We start from the raw sequence: 13,924 nt of genomic DNA on the forward strand, positions 1-13,924 counted from the left end.
GCTACAGCCAGAAGACGCGCTGTCTTCTGGTTTGTCACAGTGTCCCCGTGAGAGCGCTGTGAGCGGGGTGGGGCTGGGGTCTTTTCAAAATGCAGGATGCGCGCCCAGACGCTGCAGTGGCAAGAGCTTCCCCAGCACCAGGATGACTAGTTTTGAATGAGAGTGTGGAACGAATTCTAGTTATAAGAATTCTTACAGGTTCACAGAACGGCCAGAGACTTTTCTGGAAAGGACTGGTATAGAGAAATGACCCCTTTAGTTTTCTTAAAAGAATAAACAAGGGACTCCAGCAGTGGTTCTCCAAGGCTAACGTGACAACTGCCACTGCAAAGCAGAGCATGCCCGTCGTTTCGCCCGGGCCCAGGGGGGCACACTGGGGCGTCCAGCCCATGGCGGAGCCCGGCTCTCACGCTTTTCCTGACCCCTTGGCAGTTACTCAGCCTTATTCCTCCTCTGCGGAACAGCGTGTCCCACACACAGCGAAAGGCAGCAAGAAGGACGCTCGGAGGGACCTTCCAAAAGCCCAGCCTCCTATTGTTTAAAAGGACATGTAAATATTTCCACAATTTCTAAAACACCTTTCTCACCACACCACGTCGAAGAGTGTGCTACTCATGCTTACAATGAACTAGCGAACTTCCAGAGCCTGACATACAGTGAGCGACCGAGTTTCTAACGTAAAACACGGGAGAGTGCGACAAGCAACATCACACAAACGCAGACTCTGCCACCAGCTCCGGCGAGGCGCGAGTTCGCACGATGATGCGTGTCACAGAAGATCTGTCCACGCCCGCCCAGAAGCAGCCTCGAGAAACAGGAAGACAATGCATTTGATACCAAAGACTTTTGTCAAAGGCTCCAGAAACGGCCCTTCTTGTCTATCTGCTCTTCCAAGGAGGCTGGGAGGAGCGAAGGAGGAAGGGGTGGCAGTGAGAGGAGATGGGAGGAGAATGCAGCCAGGAAGGAGGAGGGGAAAGGAGCAAACAGCACAGGATTCCAGCAAGGGGGGTGGGGTGGGGGGGGACAGGGCGGGGAAAGGAGAGAAGCAGGCTAAGGGGGCAGCACTGTTCCCCAGGTTCCCAAATGCCTCTAGGGAGGGGTGTGGGGGAGGAGCCAGCAATCGGAATGGAGTGGTGCGGGAGGTGACTCCTTGGTTTTGGAGTCAAGCTGAGTTGGCCCACTGGAGAGGAATTTATTGGTGATTACAGATTTTCAATGTACCGTGTATACTCTAGTATATGCCGATCTGACTCTATCGAGACACCCAATGTTACCATAAAGACTGCATTAAAAATGTGCTGGAAAACTCAGCTTATACGTGAGTATATGCAATCGAGACTTTAGAATTCCATGATACTGATATCAATATGCATTTCTTCACAGAGACAACATTTAGGTTACCTCAACAAAAAAAGACACTTTTATACTTCTAAGACTAGCAAGCAAGCAGTCTTTTTAATTTGTAGCATTATTCAATCATATTCATTTGAATGTTAGAAAATAGATATTACTGAGACAGTGACCCCAAGAACACGGAAAACAGATCTAAGTGAAAGGTACTATCAATTACTTAGCCATATGCATGGTATCCTGACACGTCACTCAATGCTGTTAAAAGAAATGACTTGAATTCAAGAGAATGTATTGGTCAGGGGTAGCCTTTGGCACGGAATCCGGTGACAGAGGTTCAGTCCCCAAGAAGCTGTGAAGGCTAGGTGAATTGTCCCAAGTCGCCGACACATGGGAAACACCAATGCTTTGGTGAGGATGAACGTGGGGGAAGCTCAATGCAAAGAAAACGGGAGTCTGAAAACGTGATGGCAACCGTATCGCTGATACGGTTGAGACAGAACCTGCCCACAGGTCTGAGGAAGACAGAAGTGAAGGAAAGTTGCTGAAAGATCGCCAAGACCTACTTCAAAAATAAAAAAGTAAACAGCGCGTCGGGCGCTGCAGGTGAACATGGGGATGTGAGTGCGATCTAATCGAAGGCAGGAACATGGATTTGATACGGTATCTTAGCCACATGTGAGTTTCATGAGCACATTGGTGGAACTCAATGCTTCCCACTGGGAGCTCCCGGGTATGAGGAAAGAGATCTGAGTGCATTGCAGGAAGGCTCTCTCTGCTATTGGTCTCATTGGGCTCTTGCTCCATTTGGGGTGTTTTATTTATTGTTTGGAGCTCTATTAGACACACAGAAGGTTGTCTCGTGAAGGCGTCCCTTGGTGAGAAAGCAAACCCCAAACCCAAACCTGGGGCTGTTATGTCGTCCCTCTAGAAAAGAGGAGAACTGCCCAGAGGTTCCCAAAGCGACAGTCGCTACGGAAACAGGAGGCCTCGACTTTCTCCTGTGCAACTAACAGCAGGGGCTTCAAACCCCTGACCTTCTGGTTAGAAGCTGAGCACTTGAACCACTGTGACACCAGGGCTCCTCCTGGTGAAAAAAAAACAAAAGATTCCCTGCCTCCCCCTCAATTTTTCACTCCTGTCATTGACTGCCATGTGTCCATCCCAAACATGTCAGCTTAGCAGGACCATGATTCTCATTGGCATTCATGATGGAATCTGGCGGTTATATAACGATGCACTCATCCCCCTAGGATGTGATCAGCTGGGTCCGTTGTAAAAGGATTAGCATGGAATGTAGGGAGCTTATGCCAGTCCCAGCTCTGATCTCATGTTAAGGGATTAGGTGGGATGTAACGCCCTTTATCAGGTCACAACCCTGGGCTGAGCTCAGGGGACTCTGACTTGCATTACCTTCTGTTTTAGAAGCGAGAAAAGGAGCGAGAATTGAGCAGAAGGAAATTACCTAGGACCAGCGAGAATGAAGAGCCAGGAGCGGAGCATATCCTTTGGAGCCTCCAGAATCAGAAGACCCTGAGAGAGGAAGCTGGCTCCCTAGAGTAGGTGCCCTGAATTCAGAGCGTTTGGTCTCAGGAAACTGTGAAAGCGTACATTTCTGTTGGTTAAAGCCTCCACTGGTGGCATTTCTGTTACAGCAGTCCTAGATGAACTAAAGCCATCTAATAAACTTAGATCAACCCAAGTCAAAGGCGGAGGTTAGGAACACAAACTAAAAACCCGATTTGCCACCAAGAGTGTGCATCTTAAACATCTCTCAAACAGTGAGCGTCACACAGAGAGCTGGGTGAGGGCTGGCAGTGGAGTATTTAGAGGAGGAGGCCTCCACACAAAGGCACACGGGTGGGTAAGAAACGCTAATCTGATGAAGGGGGGCCATGCAAGCACACACAGCCAGCCAGGAAGATGGGTTGAGCTCGCAGATACTGCAGGGAGCTCGGCTCTTGCAAAGGCGCTCCTCTGATTGCCCACCTGCTGTTCAGCAAGCCTCTTCTGGATCTCTTGATCATCGCAGACGGCGTAGACCACAGGCTTAGAGAGCTCTGACTCGATGCGAGCCAGCCACGTGCGAAGGTTGCTCATGCTTTTGTCTAGCTGCTGAATACATGCAAAGGTCTCCTTCAGCTTCTTCACCCTAGGTGTATTCGGTAGAGAGGGGAACAAAGGAGGGTAAGAAAGCAAAGTCCAACGTGTGGTACTGAGAAGACTACTAATAAAGAGGGTGGAAAAGGACCAAACATCGGGTAAGGAGTTTATTCTAAGATCAATGCTCACAACTCCAGAGAACAATTTCCGTAGAAGACGGGGCATCCGTGCCAGCAAATCAGCAAGCGGAGGAAGGGGCAAAGATAATATGCACGCACAGCACACCTCTGCCATCTCCTGCCGCAGTCTGCCCTAGTTCTCACCCAGTTCACCTGGGCACCGAGCATATTTGAAATGACACAAATATGCGCCGGTATCCTTGGCGTGCACCCTGGTCTTATCAGCTCACTGTCAAGGGGGCAGAATATGGCTGTGGAGGACAAACAACTGCTTTTTAAAAACAGAAAGACTGAAATAAAATGCCTCAATCAACTGCTTTCATGAAAGTCCAACAGGCCAGAGAGAAAGGCTGCTCTAGTGATCGGCTGGATTTTGAGTTAATTCCCAAAATATGAAGCAATGACTACAATGATAATTACCATAAGTCTCCACGTATCACTATTCTGCCTGAACCGCAGCCTGCAGCTGACAGCCCTGGGGAAGTAAACTGTGACAGTGGCCACTTCCCCAACTCACAGGAAACGAATGCACTCCATCATCGCTCACCTGGCTCCAGGAACAGCTCCTCAGCTCCTGTCTGTCCACCTTTGGTTGTGTACGTTCTAGAAGGAACATCTGCTCCGTGATCCAACCCCCTCAGCAGTCCTCACCCTGCCCTGACGTACCAGTGTGCCCCCCTAAACTTCTCAGCGCCCAGTGGCCCCTCTGCCCCCACGCTGTGTTCTGTAAAGCTCCTCCTCTCACCCCTCCTGGGATCTCTCCCATGGCCCACCCTACAGGTGCTCCATCAATGCTCAGCGTCCTGGGGTGCCCGCGTAAGCCTGCGCCTCTCACAGACTATGCACCTGGCAGGGCAGCGCTGGTGGACAGGAGGAGCCCCTCAACATCTGTTGAATTAATATATTTGCACAAGCTCTTCCAGCTTTTTATTTTGTGTTCTACTTGGACCTCAATCGACCAGGAGAACACGCTACCCACCAGCTTTAAGAGCTAGCGAAGGCCTTTGACCTTAGCCCCACCCCGTTTCTGAGTAGGTCTCTGGGGTCCATCAAACTTCAGGGAGGTGGGGGCATACGGAGAGGTTAAGGTCAGATTTCGTTGGAGGCGAGCATACTTGAGTATCAATCCCATTCCACCATCTCTGAGCGACGCATCGCTGGCAAGGTCTTCAACCTTCCCTGTGCCTGATTTCCTGGTTGCCTGTCATATGACCCACCTTGCAAACGGCTGTGAGAACGAAACAAGAGCGGGCATGGACCATCTCGGCATATTCGACACTCCATGCTGCCAGCTCTATTTATTGCCGGCTGGGGCTGTATGCCGTGACGACGATGCTCACAACACGGCACTGGGCCTCACAAATACGCTCATGAACAGGCCCTCAGGGTGACTTTGTTCCCAACAGCCCCAAGAGTCAGGCAGGCCCAGAAGGAGGCGGTGCATTCCGAGTGTGTGCACCTAGGCCTGGACCTGGCTGTGCTCACCTGGTGCAGTTCAGGGGGTCGGCGGAGATAGAAACACGTGTAAGGCATCTAGCACAGGGACTATGGTCGGTCATAAGGACGATCAAGCTTTTCCAGATATAATTTTACTGCTAAAACCTTAAGAAGTTTCCTTCAAAGTCATAAAGGGATTTATTAAAAAGGAAGTAACAGAATCCAGGGCCTGGGTTGGTTGCAGGTGTAACCTAGATGCCTCCTTTATTTCCACAGTTCTGTAGGAACGCCCTCCTCAGCCCAGAGTCATGTGACCTTGACAGCCAGGGGCAGCTGCCAGGGAAGCTGGGAACCCCAGACACCATGGGGTCTGCAGTCTTCTGGAGAGTTGCAAGGGGTTGTCCTCTGGCTGGAGAAGCAATCAGACCAGGAGGGCTTCCTGTAGGTAGGGGAGAGGAGCCTGGGCTCAGCCGCCTCCACCCACTCTCCAGCCTGCTCCTCTTCCCAGCACAGCTGTCTTCCCTGGTGTGCGAGCCTATTCCAGCACGAGAGCTCCTGCCTTGTTTTTTTTTTATAAAACGAGGGGTAGAATGTATATTTTTAGAAAAAAGGTGCCAAAAAGTAATAAAATAACCTGGGTACAAAACCAGAGTGATGTAGGGCTCTTGGTGCAGTAAGACAGCAGGGGAGTACAGAGAAGGTGGAGGAGTACCGTATATACTTGAGTATAAGCCGACCCACATTAAAAATGTACGGAGAAACTCATCTTATTCACGAGCATATACGGTAATTTTTTTGTGTGGCTTCCCCAGGTCTATGATGCGTCAGGTCAGTGGAATCCACAATGGGCTGCTCAAGACTGACACCCAATGGGTCTGAGACGAAATAGGAGACTTCCTATTTTTATCCTATTCTTTTAAAATTTCTGCATTGGGTATGCTCTTACCATTTACAGACCTGATTCCTACAGTAGGACATGAACATCCAATGTTAACATCTACGTGAGTCAGGACCAGTGATTAAGTGCTGTGATTATCCCCAGTTGGCAGTTGAGGAAACTGCCCATTGTCACAAGTCTGTTGTTACACACAGGCAAACTGGCCGGGAGCTTTGGTTCCTAAGACTCTGCTCCAGGCCTCTTCTGTAAAGCTCTAAAGAATAACAAGCCATACTAGGGAACTGGGCCAGTCATGGAACCTGGTCAGAAGTCTAGTTCTAAGATACCCTGGGGGAGAGGTAGGAGCCCATTCTGGATTACATTTGGGGGCTCCTAGTCTGGGGGGGAGGTATGTGGATGCCAGAAGGCTCAGGCATGGTCCCTCCATGATTTTCTTTTCAATATTTAAGCCCACGATCTAGGTTAGCTCTATCCGAACCTTGGGAATTCATTGGTAACTGAACATAAGTCTTCTTCCCAGATGGCTCATGGTGTAATTTAGAGGCGATCAGTGTACACAGCGGAGCCCTGGTGACATAGAGGTTACGTGTTGGGGGCTGTGATCTATAAGGTCAGCAGCTCGAACCCACCAGCCACTGCTCGGGAGAAAGGGGTTTTGTACTCCCTTAAAGAGTTACAGTCTCAGAATCACACAGGGCAGATCTCTCCTGGCCTGTAGGGTCGTATAAGCCAGCATGGACTTGATGACAATAAAAATATATACACCAGGTGCCCAATAAAGATCAGCTGAATGAATAGTGTCCATTTATAGTGTTTGGATGAATTTAATTACCGTAGTCTTCTTGAGTGTCCTTGCATATACAAGACGGGTTCAAAGAGTTTGTGGGGAAATGACATTATCTTTTCACTTCATTGTTTCCCCATGAATTTTTTGAATCTCCCTTGTGTGCAGGAAAGAAGGAAGAGACCCAGAGGAGCTGGGAGCCCTCTTGACCCAATGCTCTATTGGACCACAAGCCTCACATGCCCCGAACCTTGGTTCCACCTGGGTGGAGGGACTTAGTGAGCTTCAGTGCCCTCACATACAATAGTCTCGCTGTGGGGATCGAGGGAGACATGACAGTTGCTTATGAATGCCTAGAAATCATAGCAGCAAAAAGCTTAATTTTAAAGAAACAGTTATTTTAAGATTCTAGATGGAAAGAGTAACAGAGAGCACCTACAGGTATGTTGACAAGACAAGGAGAAGTGTGTCACGACCCCAAACAAGCCAGCCAGCCCCTGGCACACCCAAACCAATCACACGGACACGGAGTAGTTGGGTCTCCATGGCTGCAGCCTGTATGGAAACAGACTGCCATGTCCTTCTCCAGGGTAACGGTTGTGGGTTCCAACCACTCACCTTTGGGTCATCATCTGAGCTCTTAACCACTGCATCACGAGGATTCCTTAAGGCCAATCACAGCGGAAGAAAGGGAGAGGAAGACGGTTGCCAAGAAGTTACAAATACTCATCCCACTTGGTGGCAGCGTGGGTTGCCCACTGATCAGAGGTTCGAGCCTGCCAGTTGCTCCACTGGGAAAAGATGTGAGAGGTCTGCTTCCATAAGGACTTCAGGGGGCAGTTCTACTCCGTCCATCAGGGTCGCTGCAAGTTGGGATGGGCTCTAGGGCAAGAGGGCGTGGTTTGTCTTTTTGGGACATTCAAACCCTGACTGAGGGCACGATCCCCAAAGTTCGGGATAAAACGAATGTAGGCTCTCAGATAATCATGCTAGAACGGCTCCTAGGGACCTGCAGATCATACGCTGAGCATGTAGCATTCTTTTTTGCACACGGCGTGTAATCTGATGACCACCTTTCCCAGGTCAGGAGCGTGCATCACCTGCCAATGGAGGCAACTGGCCTTCACATACAGCCTCATTAATACTGCTCTTGGAGGAATTTAAATCTTGAGTTAGGAACAAGGAAACCTATTCAGAAGCCAGACTGTTGGCACAGGGAACCCCCCTCAGTACTGTGTGACATTGATTACCTGAGCCATGTTTACAGGGCACACAATCTCTATACTCAAGTAATTACCGTTTGGGCCCAGTTGCCCTAATATTTCTCACATACATATTTCACCACATGTTATTTCTCCAGGGGAGAAACAAAACAAAACGTGCACAGTCTGCCAAGCAGAAGTCTAGTTGGGAGAATTGGAAACACAAAAATTTCAGGTGCAAAGGGGGCGTTTTCCCTTGTGTTGACTTCTTTTTTTTTCTGGGAGTGGGGTGGCTGGGGTGACCAGATCAGTTACAAAAGTAACAGAAAGCCTGGATAAACATGAAAACCTCTTTGTATGAAACCAAACAACATAAGAACTATACCGATGAGGAGCCACGCATCAAAAAGGCTCTTTGGTGGCGTTTGTGGGTAGAAGTATAAAGCAGCAACAAGGTAAATCAGGTTTTCCCTTTATCTTTACCTAGTGACCACACTCAGGAACTCTGCTCTCCCTTCATGACAAGCAAGTAAACGCCTGCCAGTGTCAGCATCACTCTATAGCTCGCCTATCTTCTGACATGTGATGGAGGCTTTCAAGGTCAAATTCATGTACAAGGTTTACCTTTCCGTCCTATGCCCTCTGTGGTAAAGAATCTATAATTAAACAGCAAGACGCCCCAATGGGCAAGTATTACCACCAACACAAATGCTTTATGCCACGGTGGCCAGCACAGCTTAAAAACAACAGCAACATCAATCAAGAACGCCGAGAGGGTCAAAGTAGCTGAACGTGTGCTTCAAACAAGCAGCTACTCAATTATGTGGGCAGCTGCCAGTTGCTGACAACACTGCACAGATTCTGCACCGGTGCATCTCTTCCCAAGGATTAAACAGCTTCACACAGTCAGAGATTGGGGGGGGGGCACAGGCATACAATGCTTTCGAGCTAATTGCCTCTTTGAAGCCCCGATGTCACCGAGGAAGACTTCCATTTCCACTCGGCATCATCGCCTCCCCCCCCCCCCCTGCCTGCTTGTCAAGGCAGACTGCAGACACCACACGTATGCTGACATTGGGAGAGCACCCATCCCCCGATCGCCGAAAACACGCGCACTCTCTCCACGGCCACCATGTCCTCAGTAATCTCTATTGGAACCACCCTCCCCCTCCCTCCCCTAGACACACACACAGCTGTCGCTGCCTCGGCCACAGGCTGAGCCGATGACGACGGAAATGGCACTTACTGTGGATGGGGAAAAACCATTCCTTATGTTTAAGCACAAGCTCCAAGTTCTCGGCTGCACATCCACCTCCGGGGACGAGGCGAGCCCTCCCAGCCCCCTCCCCGGCGTGCCCTCTTCATTCACTGGTCCAGCAGCTTCCACAGAGGCAGACTCGGCTCCGGGCCTCCCTCCCCAAGCTCCCAGGCCACTGGCTCCCTCACAAGCACAAAGCAATGCCGCCAGGAAGAGAAGAGACCTGCTTCTCTGCAAACTGGAATTTTTAATCTGTTTTCTCCCTTTCAACAAACAAATATCTCAAGCGATTTCCTTACACACACGGTCTTTGTTGATGCTCCAGGATGGCAGAGCTGCTGGGGGTGGGGGTGGGGGTGGGGAGCTGCAGTGCAGGCTTGGCTATGGGTTATTTATGAAGTGCTATAACCCAGGAGGAGAGAAACGCAGATGTAGGGCAATCAAAAGAGGATTTCTGTCCTCAAGGTACATTTCTCCACTCCAATTTTGAAAGAAACCATGAAATCGGATGCCCCATCCAATCACAACCTCACTGCCATCTCGAGTGGATTCCTACTCCCAGGCAGTGTCCCTTCGCCTGTCTTCCTAAAGGGGAAAAAGTCCTCGGTGAGCCTTCTGTTCTGCAATGTTTGCCCTGTGTATCCTGACTTGGGAGGGACACTCATTCAGTCCATACCTCTGCTGGTTGCGGAACAATGATCGACTACCAGTGAAGTTTAAGACTTTGCAGAGAAAGAAATGTTCTTCTACGCTCTGCCATACGTCGGGTGGGTGATCGGGGGGATGGTCAGAGACGTCGTTTTTCTTTGGGAACCACAGTGGTTCTGCTGATAAGAATACTGCCCTGTTTGTGCACAGCCCGTTTCAGGTTCATGTCCAGCCTTAGTTTGAAACTTGGCAACCTCAATCATTTCTCATGGGCTACTCCAGCCCAATATTTCATCGGCAGTGCTGAGCTAGCCTCCTGGCTTTGCAGCCCCCCTGACAATCTACTTCATCGAGAGTCTTCCTCTTTTCCACTGCCCCCCTACCCACTTCACAAAACCCAACACCCTTCTCCAGAGGGTGGCCCCTCCTGGTATCACGTGCAAAGTACGTGATATGAATGAAGTCTCTCTGTCCTCCATTCTCAGGAACATTCTGCCTGTACTTCTTCCAGGGCAAAGTTGTTTGTTCTTTCAGCAGTCCAATGGTATATTCAATATTTTTGGCCAACACCAAAATTAACGGTATCAGTTCTTCTTCAGTCTCCCAAATTTACTGTCCAGCTTTTGAATGTATGTAAGGTGTTTGAAAGTGCCGTCAGGTAGGTCAGGTGCACTGTAATCTTCAAAGTGACATCTCTGCTCCACAACAGTCTACACCGTCTTGTGCAGCCGATTCGCCCAATGCAATACGTTGTGTGATTTCTCGATGGCTGCTTCCGTGAGCGGAGCTTGTGAATCCGAGTAAAATGAAAATCCTGACGTCCATCTTTTCTCCAGTGTAGTCACAGCTGTTAAAGAGTTTTCCTCCACTCCACATTCTTCTTCCTAGAGAGCAGGTTATCCAACTCCTTGCTCAACATGCAGACTGAATAAATATGAAGGATACAACGCTGACGCAAACCTTTCCTGATCTGAAACCGCACAGTGCCCAGAGGACAACGAAGTGTTCGGAAATCCCCTTTCTTCACAACATTTTCCATAATTTATAATGATCCAAACAGTTAGTGTCTGTGCATGGTCAATAAAACACAGGTATCAGTTTTACTATTTTCTGTTTACAGCAAGAGGAATGGTACCACTAGTCCCATGTCTGCTTCTGAATTTCTGGTAGTTTCCTGCCAATGTCCTGCTGCAAAAGTTTTGTAATCACCTTCAGCAAAATGTTACTTGCATATGATATTACTAAATCCACCCCCTATTGGGTGACCTTTCTTTGCCTGGTGGCTGCCAAGCTTCTTGGCACAGGTCACTGAATGCGTCCAGCATTGCACCCATTTTTTGAAACATCCCAATTGGTATTCGGCAGTTCCTGAAGACTCACCCCCCCCCCCCAAATGTCTTCAGAGCAGCTTGGACTTCTTCCTTCATCCCAGCGATTCTTCATCATATGCTACCTTGTGAAATGATGGGATGTTGACCAATACTTTGTGGAACACTGACTCCGTATTCCGCCCACCATCTATTTTTGTTTCTCAGTTCTTAATTAGGCGTCTAGCATGGTGCTAAGGGCTCTCTCACCAATAAAGCCCACGGGACTCAGTAAGCTGGACCTGCCTGATGCGCAAGGCCGGGCACCTGTCTGCACATTCGTTCCAATGGCTGCTCCCAACCTGGGGGACCTTCCGGGTTGTCAGAAGGCCTCTCCACAGGGCGCTGGAGCAATAGCCACCTGTTACAGAAGTGGGGTGATCAGCTTGGGAAGGAGACTGGAAGGGAGGAGGCAAACCTCACTTCTGGCTCTCCACGTGCTAAAATCGCTAACTCCTTGCAGTCTTACTGAACCAGTCAACCTGGGACCATAGCAAGTCAACCTATGACTAGGAGCATTGTTTGGTCTCCTAAAATAACCTTGAGAAATCACAGATAACACGAGTGCAAGGAAAACCTTTTATCAGTTTAGCCAGGTATACATCTCCCTGCCATTCTGGAAGGGGCGGAAAACCAATCTGCATACACCAGTCGCCATGGTAATAGCTGAATGTAAATGACATTTTAATTGTTGCTGTTATAAAGTAGGTGGGTTTTTCATGTTGGTCGGTGCAACGTGAAAGTTAATCTTGGTTTAAGAGGTTGTCCCCCTCCCCCCACCATGGACTTGGCACTTCTGATAGACAGGGCACAACAACCTTGTCTACACAAGAAAGGCTCCATTTTTGGCGCCATATGGCAGCCCATTTGAGTAAGTCTCCCCTTCCTTACGCTGGCTTAAGGAAGACAATTCTGTTACTGATAGCTCCTCCCCCAAAATAAATTAAAGAGGCAGGCAACAATATACATGAGTTTGTTTTTTGTTTTTTTTAAAGAAATAAAGCACAGCCTCTTTTCTTTTTCTCCCTCCCCGACCAAAGTGAAAATTTGGAAAATAAAGATCAGTCAAAAGAGAAAATTAAAATCATCATGGATCTCAACAGCAAGAGATGGCTACCAAGAACCTTCCAGGGGAAGATTTTTGTTATATGTATTTTGCCACCCACCACAAAAACCTCTACCATGCCCACGTCTCTGCAGAGGCCCTGCCCCGATGCACAATGTCTGGAAGGACTCACGACACACCTGGCAGGGTCTGTCTGTGGCTACTGATCTGCTCCACAGGACACACGTAAGGCCTTACAAATCGTGGTGAAAGTCCTTATGTAACATTTGCCAACTCAAGAAGCCTTCCATCTACAAGTCTGTGACACGGATTATGCTGTATAATCCCCAGCATTTGATCTGTAAAATGGAGAGGGGCGCTTGGAACCCAAAGCAGATTCAACAACTGGGTTTTCACAAGCAAGGGGAGTCGCAGAGAGGTTATAGCTGGCATCATCCCACTGAGGGGATGGCTGGTCTGGGGGCTGCATCTTTTGGTCTATCACTCAGCACACCAGGCTGAAATGGTTTTTGTCGGGTAATCTAGCTTTCCCCGCAAACAGCTGGCCACACCTGAGCAGCTGTGCAAAAGGCAACCTTTGCAATCTCTGTGTCTCTTCTGAGTTCAGGGAATCCTGCGTCCCTATTCAACGACAATGTGTTAGAAAACATGGGAAAGCGCAGTCTAGAATCAATTGAACAACAATGGTGACCTTGTTGATTGTCAATAAGCTTAGCATATGAGTAAATTGATATTTCTTGTTATCAAATGGGATTGTATTCTACATCAGCATTACCCTCCCTCCTCAGCCCCGCCCCCCTCACTCCCCCAAGCACACATCCCTGGTTCTTCTAGTGACTTTGCTGTTCATTAAATTAGTGGTATGTTTTCTAAGAGTTTAGGTAGCACAAAAGTTAGAACTGCCAAGCGCCATGAGAACGGTTAGAAAGAAACTCCCACAGTAGCTCAATGCACCAGTGGGGGGAATTTTAATACTGACTCTGAAGCCAATGCCACTTCATGGAAGGGAATCAACATTAAACCCACCAATAGAGCCACGGTGGCATCATGAGATACTCGCTGACCTGCCAACTGCAAAGTGGTAGTCCCAACCCACCAGCTACTCTGGGGGACGAGGCTGTGTGCTCCCGCGAAGATTTGAAGTCCTAGAAACCCCGAGGGGCAGTTCTCTGTCCCCTGTGCTTTGGGGCCACCATGGGTTGGAATCAACTCGCTTCATGGCCCGTGAGTTGGAGTTCGTTTCTGAAGTGCTGTCATGGAAGGATCGGGCTGCAAGCCCAAAGTTCTGCCGCTCAAACTCACCTGCTCTCCATGGGGGAAAGGTGAGGTTACCTGCTTCCGTTCAGGTTGACGGCTCAGAAGCCCGGCACAGGGCTCACTGTGAGTGGGAACAGACGCAGTGGGTTTAGTTCCTATGGGTTAAGGGCTTCCCCCTCTCTTTGATGACGCTATTTCAGGAGATGAATCCTTTCTTGCTTTAAGGCTTGTATAGAAGCTAAAGAATATTTTAAAGGCAGGAGGAAAACAAAACCCAAGCCAAGCCAGTGATTTTGGTCAGAATTCCCTTTTCTTCCTATTAAGGAAATTTTGCCATTGCCCCTGCTTCTCTTTCTCCTGAACGAGGGGCTGACC

The 13,924-nt window shown here is 49.0% G+C and overlaps 1 protein-coding gene across 4 annotated transcripts in view; it reads right to left on the bottom strand.

The window, feature by feature from the left end:
* The window catches only part of SYNE2 (spectrin repeat containing nuclear envelope protein 2), a 284,685-nt gene that overhangs the window by 20,134 nt on the left and 250,627 nt on the right, over positions 1-13,924 (bottom strand). For all 4 annotated transcript variants that reach the window (XM_075531883.1, XM_075531885.1, XM_075531884.1 and 1 more), the window contains exon 99: positions 3,340-3,502. In XM_075531883.1, coding sequence (XP_075387998.1) covers positions 3,340-3,502 — 163 coding nt within the window. The remainder of the gene's footprint in view (positions 1-3,339; positions 3,503-13,924) is intronic.

Source organism: Tenrec ecaudatus, chromosome 14, assembly GCF_050624435.1.
Source record: "Tenrec ecaudatus isolate mTenEca1 chromosome 14, mTenEca1.hap1, whole genome shotgun sequence".
Classification (NCBI taxonomy): Eukaryota; Metazoa; Chordata; class Mammalia; order Afrosoricida; family Tenrecidae; genus Tenrec; species Tenrec ecaudatus.